The sequence below is a fragment of the Prunus mume genome, linkage group LG5 (assembly GCF_029339155.1).
Source record: "Prunus mume cultivar Tortuosa linkage group LG5, ASM2933915v1, whole genome shotgun sequence".
NCBI lineage: Eukaryota > Viridiplantae > Streptophyta > Magnoliopsida > Rosales > Rosaceae > Prunus > Prunus mume.
In genome coordinates this window covers 4,293,765-4,321,690 of record NC_142702.1, presented here as the reverse complement: position 1 = coordinate 4,321,690, position 27,926 = coordinate 4,293,765, and the positions used below count along the sequence as shown (strand labels likewise).

General features: G+C 35.9%; 2 protein-coding genes and 1 long non-coding RNA gene across 14 annotated transcripts; all 3 read right to left on the bottom strand.

The window, feature by feature from the left end:
• Positions 1-2,336: 2,336 nt before the first annotated feature.
• On the bottom strand, positions 2,337-3,075 carry LOC148916689 (uncharacterized). Of its 2 annotated transcripts, XR_016127151.1 has the most exons (4): positions 2,936-3,075; positions 2,654-2,839; positions 2,506-2,576; positions 2,337-2,417 (listed from the first exon to the last, which is right to left on the bottom strand). It is a non-coding gene; the product is annotated as an uncharacterized LOC148916689 (long non-coding RNA). The 2 variants fall into 2 exon arrangements; XR_016127150.1 differs by lacking the exon at positions 2,936-3,075 and having other exon boundaries at positions 2,654-2,900.
• Positions 3,076-17,204: 14,129 nt separating this feature from the next.
• On the bottom strand, positions 17,205-26,312 carry LOC103343337 (uncharacterized). 11 transcript variants are annotated; one of them, XM_089052799.1, is made up of 9 exons: positions 26,058-26,312; positions 25,909-25,980; positions 25,676-25,820; positions 24,750-24,859; positions 24,359-24,427; positions 20,405-23,315; positions 18,767-19,690; positions 17,822-18,407; positions 17,205-17,469 (listed from the first exon to the last, which is right to left on the bottom strand). In XM_089052799.1, the coding sequence occupies exons 6-8, from the start codon at positions 21,566-21,568 to the stop codon at positions 17,868-17,870; spliced, it is 2,628 nt and encodes an 875-aa protein (XP_088908925.1). In that variant the 5' UTR covers positions 21,569-23,315; positions 24,359-24,427; positions 24,750-24,859; positions 25,676-25,820; positions 25,909-25,980; positions 26,058-26,312; the 3' UTR covers positions 17,205-17,469; positions 17,822-17,867. The 11 variants fall into 11 exon arrangements, with proteins under 11 accessions (XP_088908925.1, XP_088908926.1, XP_088908931.1 ...); XM_089052800.1 differs by having other exon boundaries at positions 24,750-24,852; XM_089052805.1 differs by having other exon boundaries at positions 25,676-25,705.
• Positions 21,682-23,233, bottom strand: LOC148916688 (putative disease resistance protein At5g63020). Its single transcript, XM_089052259.1, has 2 exons — positions 22,693-23,233; positions 21,682-22,565 (listed from the first exon to the last, which is right to left on the bottom strand). Exons 1-2 carry the CDS (start codon positions 23,231-23,233, stop codon positions 21,682-21,684), a joined length of 1,425 nt encoding a protein of 474 aa, XP_088908385.1.
• Positions 26,313-27,926: the final 1,614 nt, after the last annotated feature.

Below are 27,926 nucleotides of genomic sequence, written 5' to 3'. Positions count from 1 at the left end.
AATAAATAAAAACAAATAAATAAAATAAACATTGTTTTTTTCATCTCTATCTTCTAAAGGGACGTCGTCCACCTCAAGGCACCCCCAGCCCATGCACTAGGCGACGAGACCGTCAAACCTCCCCAATCTAAGATCCAAGCACACCCACCCTCTATCACCATATGTCACTATGTCCCATTCACTGGGCTGCAATTTAAAATCGATAGAACTGCCAAATTATTGGAAACCGAATAGGTTAGTTTGGATTTTCATAATTTTTAGTTTTGGTCAACAAATCAGGCAGGCTAGTTGTGAAGAATGTTTCCAAAGTATGTGCCAAGGGGACTCAAACAACTAACCTGCTTGATGGAAAGAAGCACTTCTAACCTTGTTGGGATTTGCTTCTAAGTAATTATGCTCACAAGGCTCTGGCAAGCGGCACAAAGATGTTAAAATTTTCATAAAAATCAATTGCTTTACAGAAAAGCACTTGTGGTCTTCATGAAGAAGCACATAGTAAGTTCTTCTCGGGGCGTTTTCCGACCTAGAAGCACTTATAACATTTTATGTCAAACACTATCAAAAGTGCTTTTGTTTGTCAAAAAGCACTTTTAACACTCAAATAAGACCTACTTTTTGTGAACCCTAAAACAAAAGTTTAGCATGCACAGTTGTTTTAAAAAAAAAAAATCAAATGTTCTTTATAGTAGATCAGCTTCATAGTGGTTTCAAAGAATTTAGGAGCAGTTTCTGTATAGTTTATGCTAGCTTTTGTCATCAATAGTTTTATATATAAATTTATATTTGCTCTAACGCTTTGTTGTCAAAGAAAGTGATTTTTATCAAAGTAATCAATGTCGAATGAGCACTATTTGATTTCTCCCTCATAGGAAAAAAAACAAAATACAAATATAAAAAGTCAACTGGCCAACGCATAAGTCCATTCCAAGAGGTAGTTGGTAATTGAAATTTAAAATGCGAGAAAAACAAACACAGGTTAGCAGCAAATTAGCACTATCCAATCAAGAATGCTCGGCATGCGATGGCCATACAACAACGCTTACAAAGATTGGAAAAATAAAGCGAGAAAAATCAGTGTATATATATTTGTGTTGTAAGATGAGAGAAATAGAACAAGCAAAAGAAGAAAAGCAATGGAACCGAAGAAACTAAACAAACAGACCCTTGATCTCCAAAATAAAGAAAAAATATTACAAAAGTTACGAACATGAGTTTTCCTACTAAAGTGTAAAGGAACCACTCGTGTTCTGCTCACCCAACAAAAATAAATAAATAGTAAAGAAAATAAAGAAAAACTAAAGTGTTCATTAGGCAACCACAAACATTGCGAGTTTACTTTTAACAATATATACTATGCCATCATACATAAACATACAAGTCCGGGAGTGGATCCTCCTATTTGGAATCCAAAGCTGATGTCTCACTTGCATTCTGCACCTTTGAACTCAAATTATTCTTGCTTGGGCAACTGATTCCTAGTCGAACATTTCACAAATGTTACTAAAAATCCTTATTTGCAATTTAGTCATTATAACTAGGATTGGCAATTTCAAGCCGACCCAAACTCACTCAAATTTAGTGAGTTCAACATACGATTAAAATTTGGGTCATTTTAAAGTCAATCCGCTATGACGTTTAATAAACAAGCGCGAGTTTAGGTCAACCCATCAACTTAGATAAAATACCTATATAACCCGTTTAACAAAGCGGTCATGGCGGATCAACCGCCAACTCGATAAAATACATATGTAACGCCAGCCTCTAAAAAACCGTGTAACCCGCCAACTCACTAACCCATTTATTTGTTTATTCTTCATTTTCTATTTTTTTTTATATTAAGTTTTAAGTTGATCTACTTAGCGAGTCAATACAATGCGACCGAAACTGCGAGAACTTAGCAGTCAGCAGTGACACATTTATTAAATAAGTCGGGTTTGGGTTAAGCATTCCTAACATTGCGTTATATAATCTTGACAATTACACAACCCATTGCCAGCCCTCTAATTATAACTAGCTACACTTGTCAATGATTTCACTTTTGTCCTTATACTTTCCTTTATTTTCACTGTGGCCCCTATACTTTTTCCAATACATTTCGGTCTTCAGACTTATCCATAATTTACTTTGGTCCTTACATTTTCCTTTATTTGCACTTTGGCACTTATACTTATTTAAATTATCTTTTGGTCCTTCCACTTTCAAAACCGGCTTGGACCAACAACTCAGACACAAATTTCCAGAAATCGAAGCATCTTAAAACTTTACCTTAATATTTGTCCGAAATCCTGGGTGAAGCTGCCAAAGAGAAATAACCAACTCTGAAACTACACTTGAGTAAACTAACAAAAGCTTGTTTCAGGTGTAAATATATTGCCGAAAAGACTTCTGAACAACCTTCATGAAGGAAGTATTGTCATCTGAGCAAGGCAAAAGTGACATACAAGAGTGAATAAGGTACTGTACAGTAATAACAGCAGAATCCGAGGAAGTGACGAACATGCTTACCACAGACATAGCTAGAGTAGTTGGATTGCTCTGATTTTTGGATATGTCATAGTTGTCAACTGAGGAACAACCTTAGAGAAGGACATTTTGTCAAACAAGCACCGGAGATTAAAGAAAACTGATGAAAACTGAGCTGCAAAAAACTCACCAGGCATGGATGAACACAGAAATGTCATAGCCGGTTCGAGGTAGCTAGACCCGTCTGATGATGCTCATGTTTGGGTATGATATAGTCTTCGAACAGACGAACAACTTTGATGAAGAAAGTTTGCCAATTTGAGCTTTGCAAATCAGACTTCTAGAGTGATGAATAATACCCACGAGTTTGGGTTTTCTGAAGAAGAATATGAACGTTGAACCAAAAAGGAGGAAAATGAAAGAGAAAAGGAACAAAAGAAGAGTAAAACAAAGAAAGTGTCGGCAGCCTTACCCAAAATTTTAAAAAAAGTGTGGCCAGCCCACGTGTGAACAGTACCCACTAGTTGAATGATGGTTACAACAGAGAAAGTCACATGTATTTTTCGCCACTTTTCCCCAAGATGGAGATAAAGATGAAGTTATGAGTGAACAAAACTTTTCACCTCTGCATTTTCCTCGTTCTCCAAGCTCTAAAGATGAAGTTATGGTTACAACAGAGATAAAGATGAAGTCACGTTGAAATCTTAGAAGGGCTCAGCAAGGAACGGTATTGCATCATCTTTGCTAATATTAGCTTCAATGAAGTTATTGACGAAAGCAGGCATGCTTTTGATGAAGCAGCTCCTTGTGAAGAACAAAATGAATAATAGAATAAAAGGAGAAAAGAGAACTCATCCTTCAAATTGAAATTCAAGATTTATTTTTAATGTTACCAAAAAAACAATAAAGAACTTTTTCTTTTCAAGAAGTATTATTTTAAACAAAGTATTCTTACTTGTACCGTTTTAAAAACATATTTTTACTTGTATAGGTTTAAAAGTTAAAACCATTGGTAAAAATGCACTATCGAAAGAAAAAAAAAACTCCTAATACGAGGCTTATGCCCACCGCGCGTGCCCTACTTGGACTTATTGTTTGGAAAAAGGACTCTGCTGTTTGGACACCAAGAGAGAGAACCGACAAGTAACCTGAAGAAATAAAAGGAAGTGGAAGAAGAAACTAAGGACTTTCAACTCAGAAAACCTAAACCAGCCACTTCTTGCTGATGAGTTGCGACTTTAGACAAAAACTTACAACTCTTATGGCTCTGATACCAGATGGGAGAAATAGAACAAGCAAAAGAAGAAAAGCAAAAGAATTTTTTTACAATTTGCAGGTGTCTGAACGATCGTCGTGTTCAATTAAACCAATCTTCCATTGTTTTCTTCCGATGGCACAAAGAAGACGTTGATCTTGATGAAGTTTGATTCATCCACCTCACAAACCCATGCAGCACAGCGTGCTTCCTTTCTGAACTTCAAAACAAGATGAAGATGCCAAGCCACGGGGATGGAGTTTCTAACTCGGGAGAACTGATTTGACCATCAATTAATCAAGGGCATGTTGTTGCTGATAATTTCAGATATTTATTAGTAACTAGAAAGACTTTGATAGTCCTCTTTAATGAATTGATGATTGAATTTTAAGTCAGGTACTGTTTCTAATTTGATAGAGGGACCAATTTGGATTTGTGGTTTTTCTTTTCCTTTCTACTTTTGAGATTTTCCTTTCAATCACAATTTTGGCGGGATCTTGATCGTGGAGCCAATTACAACCTTTGGATCATCTCATTGTATTGATTGAAAATACAGGATACCTACACTACACTACGTTGCATTGCATCACAGGAGATTCCCTAACGCACGTAGGCCACTTAAACTGTCCTTATTTTTTATCGCTTAATGTTTGTGTCGTAAGTTTGCATCTGCAGGCCAGGTTTTTAGCATTATTCGGACCATGTATTTTTTTGGTCGTTAGATGGATCGTTGAGATTACTTGATGGATACATAGAAGAAAATATGGTAATATATTTTTAAATTAGATTTTTTTAATTTTATATAGGAGTCGGAAAATGAGTAGGTTTATGTTTAGTTACACGGATCTTTCTATTAACAACTTTGGTTAATTTATACATCCACTTGCCCCAAATTAAACTACACTTAACTTTCATGCTTGTAATTGATTAAGTAGATACCAACAGTTGAGCCAAACATCCAAAGATTCAATGAAGGTCCAAATAAATCCAGTTTTATAATACAACTAAAGATAATAACTAAATTATCTAATCAAAGAGATGCAATGGCAGGATATGAGGAACATTAACCAAAAACATGTATAATCAGTGATGAAAGCGACAGAAACGAAATTGGTATGTCATGGTATCTTGTAGATGTGCACCGCAACATATCATGTAGTCTTGTCCCTAGCTTCTTGGCTTCTGATGATATTCTTCTCAAATTATTATGCAAAATAAAGAATATAAAATTATTATCCATGATTAAAATAGAAAATGCATGTAATGGATATTATGCAAGTGCTGTTGGAAAAATATTAAGGGTTAAGTACTACTTCAAAAAATGATGTCATCCTTAGAAGCATTTTAACGAGCCATATATATAGCTTAAACACGTGGAGATGGACTAATCCAGTTTTATAATTGTTTCCCTCTTTTCGGCCTAGGCAGCCAACGGAAGGAACTTTTGGTCCTTCTTTGGATGCGGGGCGTGCCACCACCAAACCCCGAATTTGGGCTTGAATGGAATGTGAATAGATGGATATGTTGCGCTTCTAACTGACCAAGCGATTGATCGGCCAAGCAAGGAACCTCCTCTTGGCCTAGATTCTTTCACTTTCTCAGGCTCGAGAATGGTTAGGTTTCGTATGGATATGTTTTGTGATTTTTATGGTTTTAAATAAAAATAAAGCAATTAAACTAAATATGCGTATAAACGTAAAGACAAGAATTGAAATGCGATAAAATAAATCAAAGCGATAAATAAAGCAAGAACAGAATAAAAGCGATAAGAACGATAAGAACGAAAAGGAAATAAACTTGAAATTAAATTTAATCGAAGTGCGATAACAATTAAATGTAAAGGAATCGAAATAAACTTGAATTGAAATGACAAGAAATATAAATTGGACAAGAATTTAAATGACAAGGAAAATATAAACTTACGAAAGATAGGTTTGTTTGTCTGATGTTGTGTGTCTGATGCCTTCGTCAAGCAAGGTTTATATAGGGCACTCGTCAGCTCATGGGTTGGCCATTGAATGGCCAAATGTCGACTTTTCTTAAAAACTTCTTTCCTTCCAAAGCCCCCTAAATCCGTAAGATTGCATTGATATTCTGACATGCTTGATTCTTCCTTGTTTTGGAACACTCGGAGTTATTATAAAAACTCCCTTGATTTCTTTCCTTGTGAGGCCCTCCGTCACGTGCACGTAATCCTCCGAAAATCTGGCAATAATCGTTGGCCTAAACTTGGATATCCTATTTCTCTTACATTGTCATCCATATAATATATATATTAAATTCCAAATATATATATATATATATATTTATATAAAAACACAAAATAGAGTAAGGAAAGCCTGAACTTTCCAGTTTGGCCGCACATGCACATTCACCTATTAATATATATACTTGTCCATATATATAATATATGCTAATATAATATATTATATTATTATATACATATTTATATATATATATATATATATAAAATAATGCTTATATGAACTTAATAAAAATAGAGATAACTGAAAATAGCAAATTTATTTATATACTCACAAAGTACTCACAACAGCAACTAAGCAACTCTTCGAACACAATCTCATAGTGTTTACAAAGATGATTCTTCTAAGAATGTTTAGAGAGAATCTCTAAAAACTGAAAGTGTAAATTGTATTCCTCTTACAACTGAGGCCGAAGCCATCTTATATAGAGGGAGGCAACTATGGTTACCTAGAAAGTAACTAGGGTAACCGAATATAACTCGTATGGTGAAAGCAATGATGGGAGCGAGAGTTGTCATCAGACTTCTTTTGCTTTAACCTTGCTTTCGGCAACTTTAACTTGAGTGAAATGTCGGCAACTTTGCTTTACTTAGGTGAACTTGTGGAATCTGACCGAGGAGTCACGATAAATAGTGCAGGGCGCTTTACAAGATGCTTCAATGATTTCCACCAAGGCAATTATGGTGTCGACAACTAGCTTAGTCGGACCCTAGGTCGTAGGCGTCGTAGACTCTTGGTCTCATTCAAACTGTCTTCATACCAAGATTTTTCTTGGGCTTGGGCTTACAGTTCGGGCTCTTGCATGGGCTGCAACTAGAGGATGAGGGAGAATCATTGTCCTCATCATCATCCATTTGGGAGGCTTGATGCAGCAAATGAAGGGCCATTTCTCTGTCTCGACCTTGGATTTTCCTTATTGAAAATGAGGCGTGGTGATCAGTGGGAGAGACCGGGCTGGAGCAGGCGTGGAGCTGGAGTCAAGCTGGAAGGTCATTGTAGACATATTGTGGTTCTGTCCTTCGAATTTGTCCCACCATTTGGTAGAATTGGCGGGCAAGTACTCAGTATCCATGGTGACTCTGTAGGACCATTTGAGTATCCAGGGAACCTTGTGCCGGGCAAGAAACAACATCCGCTTAGGAAAGAATAGGTCAACTTTGGTGAACTTGGCTTTCTTGGTGAAGTAGCGGATGGCGCCAAAGCGCAGCTGGGAGAATTTCTTCAATGGGCGTGCTTTTCCCACCAATGGAGGAACCAGAAGGGAAAAGGACTTTTAAACTTATTGTCAAAATTAATGAACCAGGAATGGCTAAAATCCTCGGACTGATGGAGGAAGATAGTGTACCAGGCTTCAATATAATCGGAGTAATTATATTGTAATTTTGTGATTGGAGTGTTTTCAACTGGTAGGGATGACTACTGAACGACTCTTGGCTTATGACTCTGTGTATGTAAAGAGAATGATAAAGGATGATCTCAGGATGATCTCGATCCCTTATCGGCTTAATTTCAACTGATTGGGTCTCAAGCAATATATCTCTATAATACTTGAGGGACTTATATGGGCTAGGAGGCATATAATGAAAACCAGGAGGAAAGTAATGCCTGGCAATGGCAACTGGATCAGAATGAATATCATAATTTGGCTCAATAACAAATAGATGGGAATTACTCTTGGGCAAGATATGGGGATGACTTTTTGAATGCAACTGAAGGACCTGCAAATGGGTCATAATCGGAAACTAGTGTGGACTTGTAGCTAGGACCGACTTGGCCGATCGTTGAGCCAAGGCGGAGAACTTATTGGCAATCGAGATTGGCGAGGCAACTTGGATTAGGGTGCAACGGGAAGGAACTATTTTTGGGAGACTCAGGGCTTAGGTGACTCATGGAAGCTGCAGGAGGATTCTGAGCGAGACGCGGGATGGCTTTTTTGGGCAACTAATGGTTTTGGTGGCTTACTTTTTTGTTTGTCTTTTTTGGGTGCCATTGTGTATCCTGCAAGAATTCTCTTGTAAGAAAATCAGGAATGGAGTTTTCACTCCCTCTCAAATATTCAATATCAAAATCAAATATGCTCAAAATACTTTGCCATCGTGCAAAAATCTGTTTAGATGCAATGTTCTGGACGTCTTTTTCTAAAACATGTTTCGCAGACTTACAATCAACTCGGATTAAAAACTTTTGATTTAGTAAATCATCTTGAAATTTACTAATGCATAATACAATAGCTAATATTTCTTTCTTAATGGTACTATAATTATATTGCGACTGAGTCCAAACACCAGAATGGAAACGACGATTTGTTCCTGGAATTTGGACAGCTCTTTGTTTGAATGCCACCATAACCTATATCAGAGGCATCTGTTTCAACTATTTTGAAGAAATCAACTGAAGGTATACCAAGACAGCGAAGTGTCTTGACATGGGCTTTATCCGTTTGTGATTTACGTATGGGTGTTTGACCATGGCGGAGAACTACTCGCAACCTATCAAACAAAGGCTTACATGTTTTCAGTATAGAAGTCGAAACATAATTAAGAGATCCTAAAACCTCTGCAGTTGACTTTTATCAAGAATTTGATCTGGGAACTTATCAGCAAATTGGATGACTCGATCAATTGGAGAAATTTGCGACTGACATATATTGAAACCAAGGAATCGAATGTTGGTTTGAAACAACTTGATTTTCTTGGCAGAGACAACTAGACCATTCTGTTTGACAATTTGGAGGAACTTATACAAGTGTTTCCAATGCTGCTCTACAGACTCAGAGAAGATAAGAACATCATCAATATAGACAATGAAAAAATGACTATAAGGATTGAATATTTCATTCATGATGTTCTGGAATTCACTAGGAGCATTTTTTAAACCAAACGGCATAACATTCCATTCATAATGACCGAAAGGAGTAACAAATGCAGTCTTATACCTATCTGACTCATCTATTTGGATTTGCGAAACCGTTTTCATATCAAACTTAGAATAGACAAGCTGCTTTTTCTAATCTGTTAATTAGGTCTCGTTTATTAGGTATGGGGTACCTAATCCATTCTAAGACCGAATTAAGGGGCTTATAGTTGATAACTAGTCTGGGGACTCCTCTTTCCAGTTCAGCATTTTTCTGGACATAAAAAGCAGGACACAACTAGGGAGACTTACTTTTACGAATTATTTTCTTTTGAAGCAACTCATGAATTTCTGTTTTACAAAATTCCATTAATTCTTGACTCATTTGGATTGGCCTAGCCTTAGTGGGAATATTTTTCTCACTAAAGGATTTGATATAGGGAAGACTGACAACGTGCTGTTTCCTATACCAGAAGGCATTAGGCAAATCAGAACAAATTTCATTTTTCAACTTAGTTTCAAATTGTTGAATTTGCAATTGTAAAGACTTATCTTTCAATTGTTGTTCAATTCTTTTAAACTTAATTTCTTCTTTTAAGAAATTCAACTGTTCGACTTTTTTAACAACTTGGACAGACTTAGAGACAGATGCTTTTTGTAGGGCTCTTAGGTTGTGCAACTCGAGCTTAGAAAGGAATTCAAACTTAACTTGTTCTCCTAAATAGGTGGATATGACGCCATCATAATCTACCCGGAGAGGATACAACAAGAGATGAAAGGCAAACCTAAAATGACTTCGTCAGTAATATTTTTGACTAAGACAAATGAGGTTTTAAAGCAGACTTTGTTTTGGCATACATGGGCTTTTGGTATTTCATAATTCAACTGCGAGGATCTACAGAGCGATGCCAGGATTCCTAGACTTGGTAATACTTAGTAGGAATTAGACCTTCTGAATGCAGTTAAAATCGGCTCTGAATCAAACAAGGCAACTGTGGCGAATTCAAAACTTTGAACAAATATGGTGACTTTAGAATACCATTTCCTAAAGTTAACTTGGCGAATAAGGTTGACGGCTTGTTTCATGTCAGAAGGTTCATCATCGGAGTGGTGAGGACTTTCTGATCGACTTCTAGACTCGAAGATTCCTTTTCTAGCAGGCGAACTAAATCCTGTTTAATCGTATAATTTTCAGATTGCAACTTTTGACTTATCTGCTTTAATTCAATTATTTCCTTTTTTACCATTTTTACTTCTACTGTAAATCTTGCAAAGTAACTTCTTTCTTTTGGCAAATTTTTCTAAGGTTGTGTTCAGGACTTACAGTGAGGGTAGAAGGACCCTGCTTTCTGATGATGACTTTTCTTAATTTTTCAAATATTCAGATTTTAACTCGGATTTTCAACTCGCTTATTAAATCAATTAACAACTCTTCCTGCTCTTCCTGTTTAGTGAACAGAAATGGACTTCAATCTATTACAACATTTATCTGTGCAACCAATTTGAGCTGTGGGTGAACTTAATGATGAATCAAAACTGATCGACTCGGATTGAACGACAATTAAAGACTCAATGCTTGCTTCGAGTCTCGCAACTCCAAAACTTTTATCAACTTTTCTTTATCTTCGTCTGTAATTTTTAACTGCTTAATAGTATCTTTGACTTTACACTTGGACGCAAAATGACCGAACTTTTGACATTTAAAACATTTAACTTTGCTTTTATCTTTATCTTTGCTTTTACTAGTACGACTATTCTTTTGCTTATTCGGCTTTTTAGACCAACTTTTCCTGGGCGCGTATTTCTTTCACTTGTAAAAATCACGTGATTCATCATTATGTCGAGAAAACTGTTTTCTACGAGAATAATGACGGCTTTTACGTAAGTGACTAGGCTTATTTTTTCTAGACGGGGGAAGACTGGTAAGACCATCACTGTTCGCAGAAATTACCTAATTCATACTTAGCGGATTTCCTATCGGACTGTATCTGTTTACCTATTTTAAAATCTATACACATTTTCATACCAACTTGATTAATTGTGCTTATAATATTACCATATGTTAAATTATCCCAATCTATATGACCCTGTTCATTACTGAGGGTGGTTCGAATCTTATGGGCGAATAGGTTTGGGAGACCATTAACAAACTTTTCTTTCCAGAATGGTTGATTACTATCATCCCTAAGCATGACTCTAGAGATGAAGACATCTTTATACCACCTGAAATCAGACAACTTGGGGCATCTAAGATTACTTAACTGGTCATGGATTCTAGCAGTGGTGTTGCTAGGGGTTCCAATGAAATGCTCAATTATCGTGTAAAACAAAGTGTTGACTCCGTCTTCTATACCTTGACCTAATTGTTCGTCAAAGATAGGGAGACCATCTTCATTAAGTTTTACGGCGTGTATGATCAAATTTTTAGACTCAGGGGTAAGGTGCTTATCCCACCAATACCTGAGAGTACCAGTAAATCCGGTAACTAACAGGGGCACAATTTCTGTCATGAAACTGTGATTGGTGATATAACTATTGGCGACCATGGACATGTGCTGCAACTTATTAAAGATTTCTTGTTCGAACAGACCATCTATATTCCATTCATATAATTTGTCGGAAGAAACTGAAAACTGGGTTTGAAAGTTTCTTTCTTCAAATTGAATGTCTGGAGGAGTAGGTCTGGGATACCAGTTCTTAGTTAGGCTGGTAGGGCTTATATGTCGTTCTACTTTCTTTATTCTGGGTTGGACTTCTAAGTTCTTAAAGGCTTGTTCTATCTTTGAAATGTTACTAGTTTCGGAATCTGTTGACATTGGCTCAGACTCAGAGGGATGACGAAAGAATCTAGTGTTTTAAGACCAGATTTTTCAGCTTTTGGTGTCAACTGTTCTAACATTTCTTCTATTTTCTTCATTGTTGGTTTGATCTTAAGGGTAGGGCTCGACTTAAGATCCTGGAACTGAACTAACGGCTTTTCAACTTTTAGTTTAGACTTAACTTTTGGAGAACTAGCAATTTTATCAATTTTAGTTTCAATTGTGTCCAATTGTTTCCCTATGACAACTAGACTCTGGTTGGTGTAGTTGTTTTGCTCAATTAACCTTCTACTTTCATCATTACTATCAGCGGCTTTAAAGGGACTGGCAGGTATGAGACTATTCCTATGACTGATAACTATAGTGTCGACTGGTGGATGGCTAGACTCAACAACCGTTCTATCTAATAATTTCCATTTTTCTTTTGTTAAAGTTTTCAACTCATTAGACATATATCGGCTTTCAATAAAATCAAGGTAGAAAATTTCAACCTTGGTTGACCGCATATAATCTTTCCATTCACTAAAGATTTTATCACGGACATCTCTATCAGGATAGGCTTGGTGGTAACTATCTCTCCTATGCTGGTTTTCCGGAGACTTTAGGTGCTGATTAAGACGTTTCCAATCAATTACGAATTTTCTATTAAGAGTTCTTAATTGATTATCGACTATGAAATCGGACTGTGTTGGTGACTCAGGTGAGTCAGACTTATATTCTTGGTCGACTGGTACCTTGCCGTAATAAGGTTGGTTTACCTGAGAGGATTTTCTCAGGGACTCAAGCTTGAAATCAATCATGGCCTTTTCTAACTCTAGGTCTCGTTCTAGAGTGGAAGACGAGGCAGTAAAGGAATGCCGAGTGGGGCATGCCTTTGCGATGACTAGGGGTTGGCAACTGTACATTAGACTTTCTCAAAGGCTGATTTTCAAATTTGATTTTAACTGTGCCATCTAGGTATTGTTGGATGTAGTCTAAATTGTTTAGACTATGTTGGATGGGAGCTGGTTGGCTCTCGGTAACTAGGGTCCAATCTTTTGGAAGGGCAACCTCTGACCATTTGATGGTATGAGGGACTTGGATATGGGCATTTGTAGTGTGACTCTGGATTAAAACCGTTTGGTCTTTGGGCTTTTATTTAAGGCTTGGAAATTTATATTAGTGCTTGTAACCTTATAGTAAATTCTGTATACTAAGGCTAAAGGTTGGGTGCCGGGGAGGACATCATAACCTTCGGTCTTAATATTCAGAGTGAGGGCTTTTAAGATGTGTGGATCACTAAGACTTACAGTGAAATCTGGGTAACAATCAAAATGAACTGGACCATTACACAGACTAGACTCAATGACTCCTAGAGTGCTATCACTGAACAGTGAACCGGGCATCACGTAAACAGAGAAGGATAGAGGCTTGTAATCCTAATCTAGTTAACGGTTTGACTGCAACTTGAACTAGACCTATATGCAAGAAATTATTACCATCAGACTTATGTTTTCTTACAGACTCAAGGTTAAGCAACTGACATGTTTCATGTTCTTTACTTAAGGCATATACTTGTTCAACTGTTTTGACATGTGTGGTACTATTAAAGCTTGAAGACAACCAATGTTTCTTATAAATTTTTTGACTCGGGACTTTAGGGATATTCCAATCTCTAAAATCTAATTGTTCTTTGTTATTAGACTCAAATTCAAATTGTTCTTCATTAACTATCTTAGGAAGTCGGCTTATATTGGTTTTAGAACAGCTTGAACTACATGAATTTGTTATAAATAGACGACTCATGACTACTCAAATAACCGGCTTTAGACTCTGAGGAAGAAGATAAACAGTGGCTTTCTAGACTTAACCGTTTTCTCAACAAGAAACTTATTAACCTCTCTCGGTTTTCTGTCTCCTGCCACCAACGCTGCCCACTACAGGGACTTACAGCAGGAAAAGGACTCATGGTCAGCCCTTAGAGAAAGATCAACAAATGACTTAGAAAGAAAAAGGGAAGAGGAAGAAGACAACTGTAGAAATTCTACTCGAAGCTTAAACCACCACTTGGGCGGGATGAGTAGCAGACTTAGACAAACGACCGTAACTCTTACGGCTCTGATACCAAAATAGAAAGAAACCAGAGATAGTAAAGGAACACAGAAGAAATGCAGTGCAAGCAACTGATGCGGTTAAAATAATGCTTATATGAACTTAATAAAAATAGAGATAACTGAAAATAGCAAATTTATTTATATACTCACAAAGTACTTGCTGTTATATATATATATATATATATAGGGCAATGATTTCCCCACTCTTATTTTATCCACTTACACTCCTTTTTTAGTTATAAAAGGAGTGTAAGTGGATAAAATATGAGAAAAAGGAGTGGGGAAATCACCACTCTATATATATAGAAGCATAACAATAAAGCAAGGCAGCCGGGTATACATATATATATTATTATATATATGTATATATGGATAAGACACCTTCGGCCCAGCTTTTGGAGAATAACCACGGGCTCCAGCCGCATAACCCATTTATTTATGGGAGTTTCACTAAAACATCCAAAATGGAGGTTGAAATTATAAAAAAAATCCAAGCACTATTTTAACATATAAACACACCCAAAACCCATCATTACACACACTCAAAACCCATTTATAAACACACCCAAAAAGTTGACTTTAGGGTTGATTTTGGGTGTGTTTCTATGTTTAAATAGTGCTTGGGTTTTTTTATAAATACATGTCTAGGATTGGGTTTATTTATAAATTTGTATTTATAAAAATAAAGGTTTTTTATAACCTAGATGAGCAAACATCCCAGCCGCACTCATATTAATTAACAACACAGCAGCCGCACAACTCAAAATAGTCGGCCGCATTCATCCATTTTATGCCCACCACATATTCATCCGCCCACCACCATCACTCAATACGCCCGGCCGAGATTCCAGCTTCCCTCGGTGCCCGGCCTCACTTGGCTGCCCACTCCACCCATTTTATACGGCTACGCTAAATTGTGCCCAGTTACATTCGGGCCTCATTCGAACGAATCTCGGCCGCCAACACTCCAGCGAACTCGCCACGATCTTCCAATCCTCGCCGCTACGAACCTCCAATGACTCGGCCGCCACTCTTTTTAATTCATTCGCTCCCAGCCGCGTTTCTCTACCCACTTCTCCTAGCTTCATCCGGCTACAAATTTGTGCAGCCCGGATTACACCTCCAAATTTCAACGGCTGCCAGTTCCTTGTCTGCCGGCGTTTAGTGCTCTCAGAAATTGCCCAAGTTGGGTGGATTTCTAGCACCCCTAAACAATAATACAACAATATTTTTCGTCGCACGAAGTGATACAGTTTTTAAAACTAAAATAACTCCACTATTTTCTCAATGTCTTTCTCTACTCTTACCTCTCCTCTCTCTTGCCCTCTCATTCTCACTCACTCTCAATCTTGCCAAAAGGTATATTCTCACCAAATTTTAAATTTTTTTCATTAATATGTGTTTTTGGAGTTAGTTTTGAGTTTGTGTGGGGTTTGGGGGTCGAGTACAGGGTGAGGATTGGAGTTTGAGTTGGATTTGTGGTATGAATTTTAGGGGAGATTATGCCTTTTTTTTTTCTTTTTGTTATTTGACCATATTTGTTTTTTTGTAGAGAATCATCGAGACTTTGACAGCTAAAGTTGAGGATTAGGACGCTATCAAAACATATCCTCCGTCACTGCCACCACAATAGGCTTGTATTAGGATTTTATTATTGTACTTTGTTAATTTATGTGTACATTTTGAATATTATATACATATTTATTTATTTATTTATTGGATAATTTGATCACTATTTTTCATATGTAATTTCATTTTGAATATGTCAATTTAAATTAAAGTAATTAAACAAAATCATACAATTAAATTAAATTTAAAAAATAAAAATTCGAACAAATTAATATCAATTTAAATTAAAGTAATTAAAAAAATCGTACAATTAAATTAAATTTAAAAAATATTAAAAAATCATAAAACAAAAAGTCAAAAACCTTGCACGACAAAATATATTTCATCGCGCAAACTATTAAATTAGTTTATTTTAATTAAAAAATTTTAAAACACACAAAATATTGAATTAAAAGAAAAGTGAGTGGATACTTGAAACTTGACACATTCTTCTCACTAGCCTCTTTGTAAGTGCTTCCGCGCCTTTGAGAGGTTTTTCTTATTCATAAATTTAAATTTATTTTGGAATTAAAAAAGATAATGGGTAGTTGTGTTCCATAAAAATATGATTCATTATCTAATTTTCTTTTAATTTTAATTTTTTTAAATATGAAAAATTGTGAATATACCATATTATCCTGATTTCAATCATTAATCAATGGTATTTTTCTGGTATTTTGAATGTTTTACTATTTTTTGTCTTTTGCTTTATGTATGCTAGCCTTTCGGCATGCGCTTCCACGCCTGCGAGAGGCTTTTTTTTTTTTAAATTAAATTTATTTTAGAATTAAAAAAGATAATGGATAGTTGTGTTCCATAAAAATACAATCCATTATTTGATTTTTCTTTTAATTTTAATTTTTTTTAAAATATGAAAAAGTATGAATTTACCATATTATCCTCATTTAATTAATAATTTCAATTCTTAATGTTTACATTAATCAATGACATTTTCTAGCATTTTGAATGTTTCACAATTTTCTGCCTTCCTGAATGCCAAAATAAGATAAAACTCAACAGCCATATCTTTGATTAATTTGGGCACTTTGTCAATCAATCTGCTTAAATGTCTCTCAAACTGGGATTGGGATGAGAAGAAAACCATTGAACCCAAGCAGAACTGCATTTTATCGTTGGTTCCTACTCCACATGATTATTCTGCCACGTAGACATCAAATGGCACTTGTCTAGCCATTTGCATGCTTTCCCATTTGTTTAATCATTTCTTTTGTCCTCCACTTGCCTTCGCTCTCCCTCATCTTCTCTTTTGTGTAGCAATCCAAGTGATTTCCTCTAAACCAACACCTTTCTTTCATTTTAATATTCCTTCTCACAAAGAATATCAAATAATTTCCATGCACACCATGATGTCTTTCTCTCACACCAATTTTCAGCGTTAGAATTGATCTGTAACCTTTGTATAATGTTAGGCAAAACTGTATATTTCATGATTTGGCCTCTAAACCATGTATTTTGGCTAGAATAAAGAATTTGGCCAAAAAGTGCAAATTTTGGTACGAACAGTTTTCAGCATACAAACACCATTTCATCGTCCAAAATGAAAAGATGTCATCAAACTCGTCTGGTGCCCTTTCCATTGCTAGTTTCCGTAATTCTCCAACCTCTATAAAATTTGTAACTTGCTTTGAAATCTTAGAAGAGCTCGACAAGGAACTGTATTGCATCTGCTTTGCTTTTAGCTTCGATGAAGTTATTGACGAAAGCAGAGCATGCTTGATGAAACTATCATTAACAACTTTGGTTAATTTATACATCCACTTGGCCCAAATTAAGCTATATATAAGTTAAAACTATAATGCTTGTAATTTGATTAACTAGATACCAACAGTTGAGCCAACATCCAAAGATTCAATATGGTAATATTACATACGAAAAGGAAGGTCCAAATAAATCCAGTTTTATAATACAACTAAAGATAATAACTAAATTATCTGATCAAAGAGATGCAATAGCAGGATATGAGGAACATTAACATGTATAATCAGTGATGAAAGCGACAATAATTACGAAATTGGTATGTCATGGTATCTTGTAGATGTGCACCGCAACATATCATGTAGTCTTGCCCTAGCTTCTTGGCTTATGATGATATTCTTCTCAAAGGTTATGCAAAATAAAGAACAAAAAATTATTATCCATGATTAAAATAGAAAATGCATGTAATGGATATTATACAAGTGCTGCTGGACAAATATTAATGGTTAAGTACTTCTTCCAAAAATGATACCATCCTTGGAAGCATTTTAATGAGCCATATATAAATAAGCATCTTAACGAGCCATATATATAGCTTAAACACGTGGACATGGACTAATGACATGAGAAAGATAAGGCAAAGAAAAATAAAAAGCAACGCCAATTCATGAAAGTATATTAAGCTATACATATATCTTCTACTGATTTTATAGTGACCGACCAGAGTGCTTGGTTGAATTGAAAACATACCTTCTTTTCTTTCCATGTGGACGCTTCATAGACACATGTTGGCTGCTTATACATATAGAGACTCAGAAGCAAACACTTTTAATTTTGGACACTCATAAACGTGGACTTTCTCCAAGGCTGGCCACTTCAAAGTATAGGCTTGAGAGCAAAAAGATTCAAGTTCGGGTAAATCCTCAAGTTGGATAGAATTCACGTGCGGAAATGTCAATTCATCCTTAATACTTTCTCCTCCTCCTTCTGCTTCTCCAACAAGTTTCTCCATCGCACTACAATACATTACTTTTATTCTCTCAAGGCAGGTAAGAAGTTTGGCTATGTGCGGTGAAAACAAGTATCTCAATTTGTGACACCTCCATACTTGCAGTAATCTCAGGTTTCCAAAGCCTGAGCTAACTTGTAAACCCTTTTCCCATATGTGGCTCAGCATTCGTAAATCCCCCAACCTCAATTCCTTGAGCTTATCAAATGCTTGAGTAGAAGGGGTTTCTTGAACCAAAAATATCACTTCCAATAAACCGCACCCTTTTACTTCGAGATGTTCTAGATTGTCGCTAGCACTTGAAGTCTGAAGATTTGTCGGCGTAACCTGCCAAAAGGGTAGAAAAGTAGTTGTATAATTTGGTAGTGTTTCAATCATATACATATGGGATGTTATCACATTCTAGAAATCGAGAAAGTTGTTTAAAAATGAAAAATGAATTGTTTATTGTTTAACTAGACAACTTAATTATTGTATATTATCACCTTCTAGATATTAATACTGTTTGCTAAAATAATGGTGATTATTTCCCAAATGAAAATGAACAAGTGTTTACAATTGTCATGGGTCAAGCCCATTTAACTTTTCTTTTTTATTTTATTTATCTTTTATGTTCAATAACATCTGTACCTAAGATCAATTTTCACAAAATAGACACTAAATATCGCTTTAGAATAATGACGTACCTCTCTATTTACAGGGCAGGGCAATATTTGAGTAAAGTTGCGAGTGGATGGACGACTTTGTAAGCAAACTAGTGGCGCACATCCAAGTCCAGATCCAGATCCAGTTGATGATGCACATCCAGATCCTGATTCTTCTCTACCTCTTACATGATCATCACTCAAATTCTTTGCAACTGCCGGCAGCTTTTTGCTTACTGGTGCAAAACCCAATGTCTTTAATTTGTGACAACGTATCACCCTCATAATTCTCGTGGAGGAGGACCATGCAAAAGAATAGGCATCAGGGCAAAATCTCTCGAGGTTTGGCAAGTTGAATAGTGTGAAGCTATTGATCAGTAGTTTGGGAAACAAAGTCGTCGCGCCACTGCCACCTGTCTCTTTCCCTTCTTCATGGATATTGTCATCTATGGAAGCAGCTGCCAATACTATAGTTTCCATATTCAAACATGAATCTATATAGACTTGTTGGAGATTCACAAGGAGCTTGTAAATTTCATGAGGGCATAGATATTTTAGACTCTCACATTCTTGAATATCTAAAGATCTTACATTTTGAAAACCTTGGAATCCAGGTTGAACGTTCTTCCACAAATGTTCAACTCCACATGAAGAATACGCTGTGAATGTTTGTAATTGAGAAAATGCTGAATCATGCCCTTCTAAATCAAATACCACATTGACTACTAGTTCCTCTGACCCTTGCTCGCTTGTCAAAGAGTCCGTTGATTCTTGCTTGCTTGTCAAACGTTTCAACACTAGTTCCTCTAGATTTGGTAACCATGAAATGCAATTTGAAGGAAATAGAGCATTACAACTTGCTCCCACTTGTGCTACTTTCGATCTAGATGAGGTCGACCCAGCAACTTGAATGTCATTCCTAGTCTCTTTCGTCTTGTTCACACTTTCATCATTGGGCTTTATAATCTGCACATTAATTAATTATACATAAATAATGAACTTACACATGAGCCAAAAAGAAAGAAATACATAAGTAATGAACTTCCACAATTTGTCTTATTTCCAAATTGCCTTAATTATATTCCCACATCCTCTGTCATAAATTTTGAGAAATAATAATAATCCCCTTTTCCTACCCTCAATTACTATTTACCAATAAACATTTTTAACTCTAAGGACATCTCAACCTTAATTTTCAAATGAAAATCATGGGTGTGAAGATTTAGAAATATAGTCCCCTTATATTAAGGGACATTCAAAACACACAACAAATTATTTTTCAATTATCCAAACCGCCTATTTCTCAAGTCTGTATTCATAGATTATACTTACAAAAAAATTAGACAATTCGGAAACCGTTTCGATATCTAATTATGTTCTACAAAATTGATGAATACGATACTTGAAGAAAGTACTAAAATCATAATAATTTAATTGAGCGGTCAAATGATATCTGATTCAAGTGATTTTTTCAGAGATAATTTTTTATTAAATATCTATAAAATAGTGCAAAAAATTGAAACGCATCTAAAATCTCCAACAGACCAAAAATGATTAAGTTCTACCCAAATCAACTTCGAGAACTGGAACGACAGTATTAAACACAACAAAAGTAGCTTATTCCAAATAGTAACAAGTATATACTATTCAAGCATCAATAGTGCGTGAATACATACATACCTCATAGGTGGAGTCCCGTTGGTTTCCCGTGTAGAAACCACGGAGCTTTGGTAGAGCAATAAGATGCAAAACTGTTAATCTTGACAATTTTATCATGTAAGATGCATTATCATCTTCCATTCTCTCCTTTGATATGATATCTTCCACTTTAGCACAATTTTCAACCGTTAAGCTTTGGAGTTGTACCAAGTTTTGTGCTACGGATAGTGAAAAGACATATTTTAACTCATCACAACTGTCAATTTTAATGGATCTTAGGTTCGTAAAGGAGTGCTTGTCTGACAGTTTGCCACAACACACAACTTTTAGTTTGTAAACATTCTTGAAGGTAACTGACTTTAAGATGGGGAAGGCAGGTTGACGACGACAAGTCCAATCTGTTCCATTCATAAGATACTCTATGTTGTTGTCATACATGATTGATAAAACTTTCAAGTGTTGAAAGCCCCCTTCATCAACTAACTCCTCGATGACATACTTTAAATTGTACGTGCGGTGTAGGCTTAGGTCTTCAGATTGCTTTAAGAAGTATGTAACTGCTCCAATCTCCAAATATTCCTTTACATCACCACGAAGCATCAAACTATTTTCGAACAGATAACCACGCATTCGATTCTTGAAACTATCTTTTTTGTATGACCAACTAATATTGACAGATACATGAAATCTTATAGGATGGCTTTTTAAAAGAAACTCATCATTTTGCAACATCTGAACATCAGGGATTTTTATGGCTACGACATTTAAATGATCAAACAGAGACATCACCTCATCAAGGCTTGCCATACTCGTTTCATCCTTGGTTTCAGTTGCTGGCCCCCAATTGAGAAAGCTTTCTGCCATGTACAACTCTTCTAATCTCCTCAACTTGGATAAAACACCATGAGGAATTTCTTCAAGTCCTTCACAATCTGTTGCATCCAGCATCCTTAACCGATGAAGAAGTCCTATTTCTCTAGGCAACTTATTGATTTGAGAGCGAGCAAAGCTGAGGATCTCCAAATTCACCAATCCTCCAATAACATGGGATATGTCTCCCAAATTGCAATCCTCTAAACACAAGGTATGAAGGTATTTGGGTTCTCCAAGCATTAGAGATTTTTTCGAGGCCAAATAGCTTGACATATTCACCTCTAAGAAAGCTAAAACCTTGAGTTCTTTCATCCTTTTAAAGTGGTTGGAATATTCTGAACTACTTGAGGAATGCTTCAGTTGCAGAAGCTCAAGTTTGGGGCACTCCAAACCATCAATAATATTTTCATCCAATTTAACATCAATTAACGAAATTGCACTGCAATGTTCTTGGTTTGTAACTTTTTGTACCCTGGCCGTCCTCCACCTCCACCTTCAGCATCAAATGATCTTACCATAAATCTGTGAGGATCTTTTGAGGCAATTGATATAGCAACATCACGAACCATGTCATGCATTTTGATACACTCTTCCTTGAGACTATCCAGCAACAAATACCTTCTTTTTAGTTGTCCAATGAAATAATGCACTTTGTTTCTTACATCTTCAATTGTGTTGGTGTTTCTAAAAGTTGCTCGACCCGACCCATACCTCACCAAATACTCAATCGGAATATCATAATCTTCTGGAAATAAGCAACAAAGTAAAAAGCATGACTTGACTTCATCACTATCCAATTTATCATAACTCAATTTTATGCAAGAATAAACCTCGGGTTCCATTCCAGGGATGTTTTCAGGGAGGGAATTTTTCAGTTCTTGCAAGGCAGTATTCCATTCATGCTTGCCATTAGTTGGTAGAAGAGCTTTCCCAACAGTTATGATAGCAATGGGTAAACCTTTGCATTCATCAACAATCAATTTTGCAACATGAGACAAATCATGGTTATTGTCCAAGGATTCACCTACAATCGCCCTGAAAAGCTCCCATGCTTCTTCTTTATTTAAGGCTTGGACTCCAAAAATGTCATCTTTACAACCCATTACTTTACAAACTTCTTCATTTCGAGATGTCAACAAAATTGTGCACCCTTCATGATCACCAAAAGGGATTCCTACATCCTGTAATTTAACCTCTGACCATACATCATCTAATATAATCAGGATTCTTTTACTCTTCTTAATTCTCTCATGTAGTCTTTGTGCTCTTATAGATTCACTATCCTCAACCAATTTCATATCAAGTGACTCTGCAATTTCAACTTGAATTGTCCTAATGCTTATAGTTGCGGAAGACAGTTGATATCACAACATCATCAAACAGCTTATTCATTCCTTGTAATCTCTTGATGATTTCTCTTACCATTGTGGTTTTACCCACGCCTCCCATCCCACAAATGCCAATTATTCTTGTCTTTTCATTCCTCAAAGCACTAAGCGCATTATTCATGACATATTTTCTAGATTCAAAACCCTTAAAACCTTCACTAGAGATTGTTGACCTTAGCTGTTGCAGAGGTGTAGAATTGGCAACATTATTACTCAGTTCTTCGTCTAGTTTGAGATTAAGAACACGGTCGGCAATCTTCTTGGCTTTCCTACTCAGAGAATACCGTGATTTCAAACTTGGGCACCACGTTTGCACATTGAGTTTGGTTTGAAGTTCTTCCGCTTCACGAAATATTTTGCTTACATCCTTCAGCCAGCTCTGAACTTGATCTTTGATGGTTGCACCATTCCTTTTTGCAGCATCCACAGATCTTTGAACATCATTTTTCTTGTCATCAAGCTTTTTAAGTGCATCCTTCAGACTTTCTATGTTGGAATCATGGTAAATTAGATAGCTGAGTTGTCTCCGAATTAGTGCCACTGGTTCTTCTACAAATTGAGATGCAATTGAAGCACAAATCTCTTCCATTTTCTGTTGCCTTTTTAAACAAAGCTGCCAGAGACTAAGGAAATTCTCAAATCAAATGAAACTGTTGCAAGCGATTCCACACCTACAATTTTTATTATGAAAAAGTAAGGTAAACCAACCAAATGAAAAGTAAGGTAAACCAACCAAATGAAACCCCCAAAATCTAACTTCCAGCACCCACCCTCTATCTCTCCATAATTGTCACCCCATATCCCATTTGCAATTTAAAATCGATAGACTGCCAAATCGACCAAACTGAATAGGTTGGTTTGGATTTTTCACTTAATTTTGGTTTTGGTCCAACAAATCGAACAGGAACTGGTTGTGAAGAATGTTTCAAAAAGTATGTGCCAAAGGGGACTCAAACCTTTAACCTGCTTCTTGGAAAGAAGCATTTCTAACACTTGTTTGGGATTGCTTCTCTAGAAAGCAATTCTGCTCACAAGGGCTTCGGCAAAAGCGCTTTTAAAGATGTTAAAATTTTCATAAGAAATCCAATTGCTTCCTAGAAAAGCATTTGTGAGTGCTTCATGAAGAAGCTCATAGTAGGTTCTTCTCTAGAAAACGTTTCCACGACCTAAAAGCACTTATAACATTTTATATCAAACACTATCAAAAATGCTTTTGTTTGTCAGAAAGCACTTTTAGCACTCCCAAATAGGCCCGCCACTTTTTTGTGAACCCCTAAAACAAAAGTTTAGCATGCACAGTTTTTTTATTAAAAAAAATCAAATGTTCTTTGTAGTAGATCAGCTTCACAGTGGTTTCAAAGAATTTGGGAGTAGTTTTTGTATAGTTTATGCTAATTTTTGTCATCAATAGTTATGGCAACCCTTTTATATATAAATGTATATTTACTCTTAACACTTTGTTGTCAAAGAAAGTGATTTTTGTCATCAATAGTCATGGCAACCCTTTTATATATAAATGTATATTTACTCTAACACTTTGTTGTTAAAGAAAGTGATTTTTATCAAAGTAATCAATGTCAAATGAGCACTATTTGATGTCTCCCTCATAGGAAAAAAACAAAAAACAAAAAAATAAACGTCAAATGGCCAATGCATAAGTCCATGCCAAGAGGTAGTTGGTAATTGAAATTTAAAATGTCTGAGAAAAACAAACCTGGAGTTAGCGGCAAATTAGCACTATCCGCAATCCAAATGCTCAGTATACCACTAATGCCTACAAAGACTGGAGAAATAAAGCCAGAAATAAAGATCGATGTATAAATATTTGTGTTGTAAGATGAGAGAAATAGAACAAGAAAAAGAAGAAAAGCAATGGAACCGAAGAAAGTAAACGAACAGGCCCTTAATACCCAAAATAAAGAAAGAATATTACAAAAGTTACAAACAAGAGTTTTCCTACAAAGTGTAAAGGAACCACTCGTGTTCTGCTCACCCAACAAAAATAAATAAATAGTAAAGAAAATAAAGAAAAACTAAAGTGTTAATTAGGCAATCACAAACATTGCAGTTTTCGCACACAACAATATATACTATGTCATACATACACAAAAATACATGTCCGCGAGTGAATCCTCCTATCTGGAATCCAAAGCTGATGTCTCACTTGCATTATGCACCTTTGAACTCAAATTGTTCTTGCTTGGGCAACTGATTCCTAGTAGAACATTTAAAAAATGTTACTAAAAATCCTTATTTGCAATTTAGTCATTTTAAATAGGGGTGGCAATTTTGGACATAACCTGTTACACGACTAAACCCGCAAGAGAATTTAGCAAGTTCAACCCGCACGATTAAAATTTGGATAATTTTCATGCCAACCCGCTATGACCCTTTTAATAAACGGGTGGGATTTGGGTCAACCCGCCAACCTGCTAAAATATCTATATAACTCGTTTACCAAAACGAGTTATGACAGGTCAACCTACCAACCCGCTAAAATATTTATGTAACCCGCCAACCACCTAAAAAACTCGTGTAACCCGCCAACCCACTAACCCGTTTATTTGTTTATTCTTCATTTTTCTTTTTTTCTTTTTTTTTAAGTTTTTAAGTTGCTACCACTTAGCGGGTCAACTCAACACGACCAAACCCGCATGAGAACTTAACGAGTCAACTGCATGACACGCTTATTAAACTGGTCATGTTTGGGTTAAGCATTCCTGACGCAGTATATAATCTTAACACGACACAACACATTGCTAGCCCTAATTATAACTAGCTACACTTGTCAATAATTTCACTTTTGTCTTTATACTTTTCTTTATTTTCACTGTGGCCCCTATACTTTTTCCAATACATGTCGGTCTTCAGACTTATCCATAATTTCACTTTGGTCCTTACATTTTCCTTTATTTTCACTTTGGCACTTATACTTATTTAAATTATCTTTTGGTCCTTCCACTTTCAAAACCGGCTTGGGCCAACAACTCAGAGACAAATTTCCAGAAATCGAAGCATCTTAAAACTTTACCTTAATATTGGTCCGAAATCCTGGGTGAAGCTGCCAACGAGAAATAACCAACTCAAACAACACTTGAAAACTAACAAAAGCTTGTTTCAGGTGTACCACTGCCGAAAAGACTTCTGAACAACCTTCATGAAGTAAGTACTGTCATCTGAGCAAGGGAAAAGTGACATACAAGAGTGAATAAGGTACTGTACATTAATAACAGCAGAATCCGAGGAAGTGACGAACATGCTTACCACAGACATAGCTAGAGTAGTTGGATTGCTCTGATTTTTTGGATATGTCATAGTTGTCAACTGAGGAACAACCTTAGAGAAGGACGTTTTGTCAAACGAGCACCGGAGATTAAAGAAAACTGATGAAAACTGAGCTGCACAAAACTCACCAGCCATGGATGAACACAGAAATGTCATAGCCGGTTCGAGGTAGCTAGACCCGTCTGATGATGCTCATGTTTGGGTATGATATAGTATTCGAACAGACAAACAACTTTGATGAAGAAAGTTTGCTGATTTGAGCTTTCGAAATCAGACTTCTAGAGTGATGAATAATACCCACGAGTTTGGGTTTTCTGAAGAAGAAGATGAACGTTCACCGAAAAAGGAGAAAAATGAAAGAGAAAAGGAACAAAAGAAGAACAAAACAAAGAAAGTGTCGGCAGCCTTACCCAAAATTTTCAAAAAAGTGTGGCCAGCCCACGGGTGAACAGTACCCACTAGTTGAATGATGGTTACAATAGAAGGAAGTCGCATGTATTTTTCGCAACTTTTCCCCAAGATGGAGATAAAGATGAAGTTATGAGTGAACAAAACTTTTCACCTCTGCATTTTCCTCATTCTCCAAGCTCTAAAGATGAAGTTATGGTTACAACAGAGATAAAGATGAAGTCACATGTAGTTTCCGTAATTCTCCAAGCTCTATAAAATTTGTGAGTTGCTTTGAAATCTTAGAAGGGCTCAACGAGGAACGGTATTGCATCATCTTTGCTAATATTAGCTTCAATGAAGTTATTGACGAAAGCAGAGCATGCTTGATGAAACGAGCTACCTTGTGAAAGAACAAAAGGAATACTAGATTAAAAGGAGAAAAGAGAAACTCATCCTTCGAAACTGTAAATTCAATAAGATTTATTGAATTTATTGGTAGATGTTAACAAATGTGAGAGGTGTGTAAAAAAAGAGGCAGATTGTGCAAAACAAGACAATAAAGTGAAAGGGAAAAAAAGGGCGAGTTATTGGCGTGAAAGAGAAGAGGTAGCCACTTGTCTTCATTTTTTTTTTTTTTTTATGGAGTAATGGGTAGATGATGTGATTAATTGCAAGTAGACAGTATCACTCAAATTAATATAGTGGTAAATAGAGTATCTTTCTAACAAAGATCAAGTTAATCTAGTAAATACTACAGTGATTTATTTTTAATTATATTTGAATTAAACGATAAGAGGATTAAAATGACAAAAATGTAATTAAGCAAGTAAAATAAGAATAAGTAAACAATGTAAAAGATGAAAACAAAGATGACACAACACTAGAACACCGATTTCACCTAGCTTAATCATATCCAAATCATTCTAGCTTGTCAATCTTAATTACCTAACATGTTGATAATCGTTTTCCCTTATCTCACCTAACATGTTGATAATCGTAGCCCTAGTAAAAAAAATTAGTTCATGAAAAACTTATTGAGAAACATGATGGTTGATGAAGACATGGAAGGTACTGAATTCTCCAAAACGTACAAGAAATTTGATTTTGCTCTTGATTAAGTGAACTTGCTGAGTTGGATCATAATCATCGGGTTTTATTTAGAGAAAAACAAAATTTTATTCAAACAACAATAAAAAGACGAGTTGTAGGTGAGGAAAATTGACTTTCAAAGGGTTAAGCTAAAGAGATGGGTTATAGTTGAAAATACAAGGTGTCAAACATTATTGTTGTGAAAATGAAGATATGATTACTACTACGGTTTGATGGTTAAGTGCGCAGACTCAATTAAAACCTAGTGGAACTAATTAGTTCTACATCTAATTGTTTCGTTCTTGTGTTGGAATCACCTTCTTTGTCAATAAATAAAATTTAAAAACAAAAAACTACTTACAAAAAAAAAACAACAACAAAAAGGATTTCTTCTTTAAATACCACAAAAAACAAGAAAGACGAGAGGGAAAAGTTGCATCATGTCCATACATAACACTGATCATCTTAATTTAGCCAATATAGGTCATCTCTGTTGTGGAATTGGGCTCAGTTGCGTG

Bases quoted from the DNA above. Each gene is read 5' to 3' on its own strand.
- LOC103343337 (XM_089052799.1), bottom strand. From the start codon at position 21,568: ATGAAAGAACTCAAGGTTTTAGCTTTCTTAGAGGTGAATATGTCAAGC. The intron at 19,691-20,404 runs GTATGTATGTAT...ATTAATGTGCAG, and splicing joins AACGGGACTCCACCTATGAG to ATTATAAAGCCCAATGATGA. The intron at 18,408-18,766 runs GTACGTCATTAT...CCCTTTTGGCAG, and splicing joins CCTGCCCTGTAAATAGAGAG to GTTACGCCGACAAATCTTCA.
- LOC148916688 (XM_089052259.1), bottom strand. From the start codon at position 23,233: ATGGAAGAGATTTGTGCTTCAATTGCATCTCAATTTGTAGAAGAACCA. The intron at 22,566-22,692 runs GTAAAACCACAA...TTGAAATTGCAG, and splicing joins TTGTGGGATGGGAGGCGTGG to AGTCACTTGATATGAAATTG.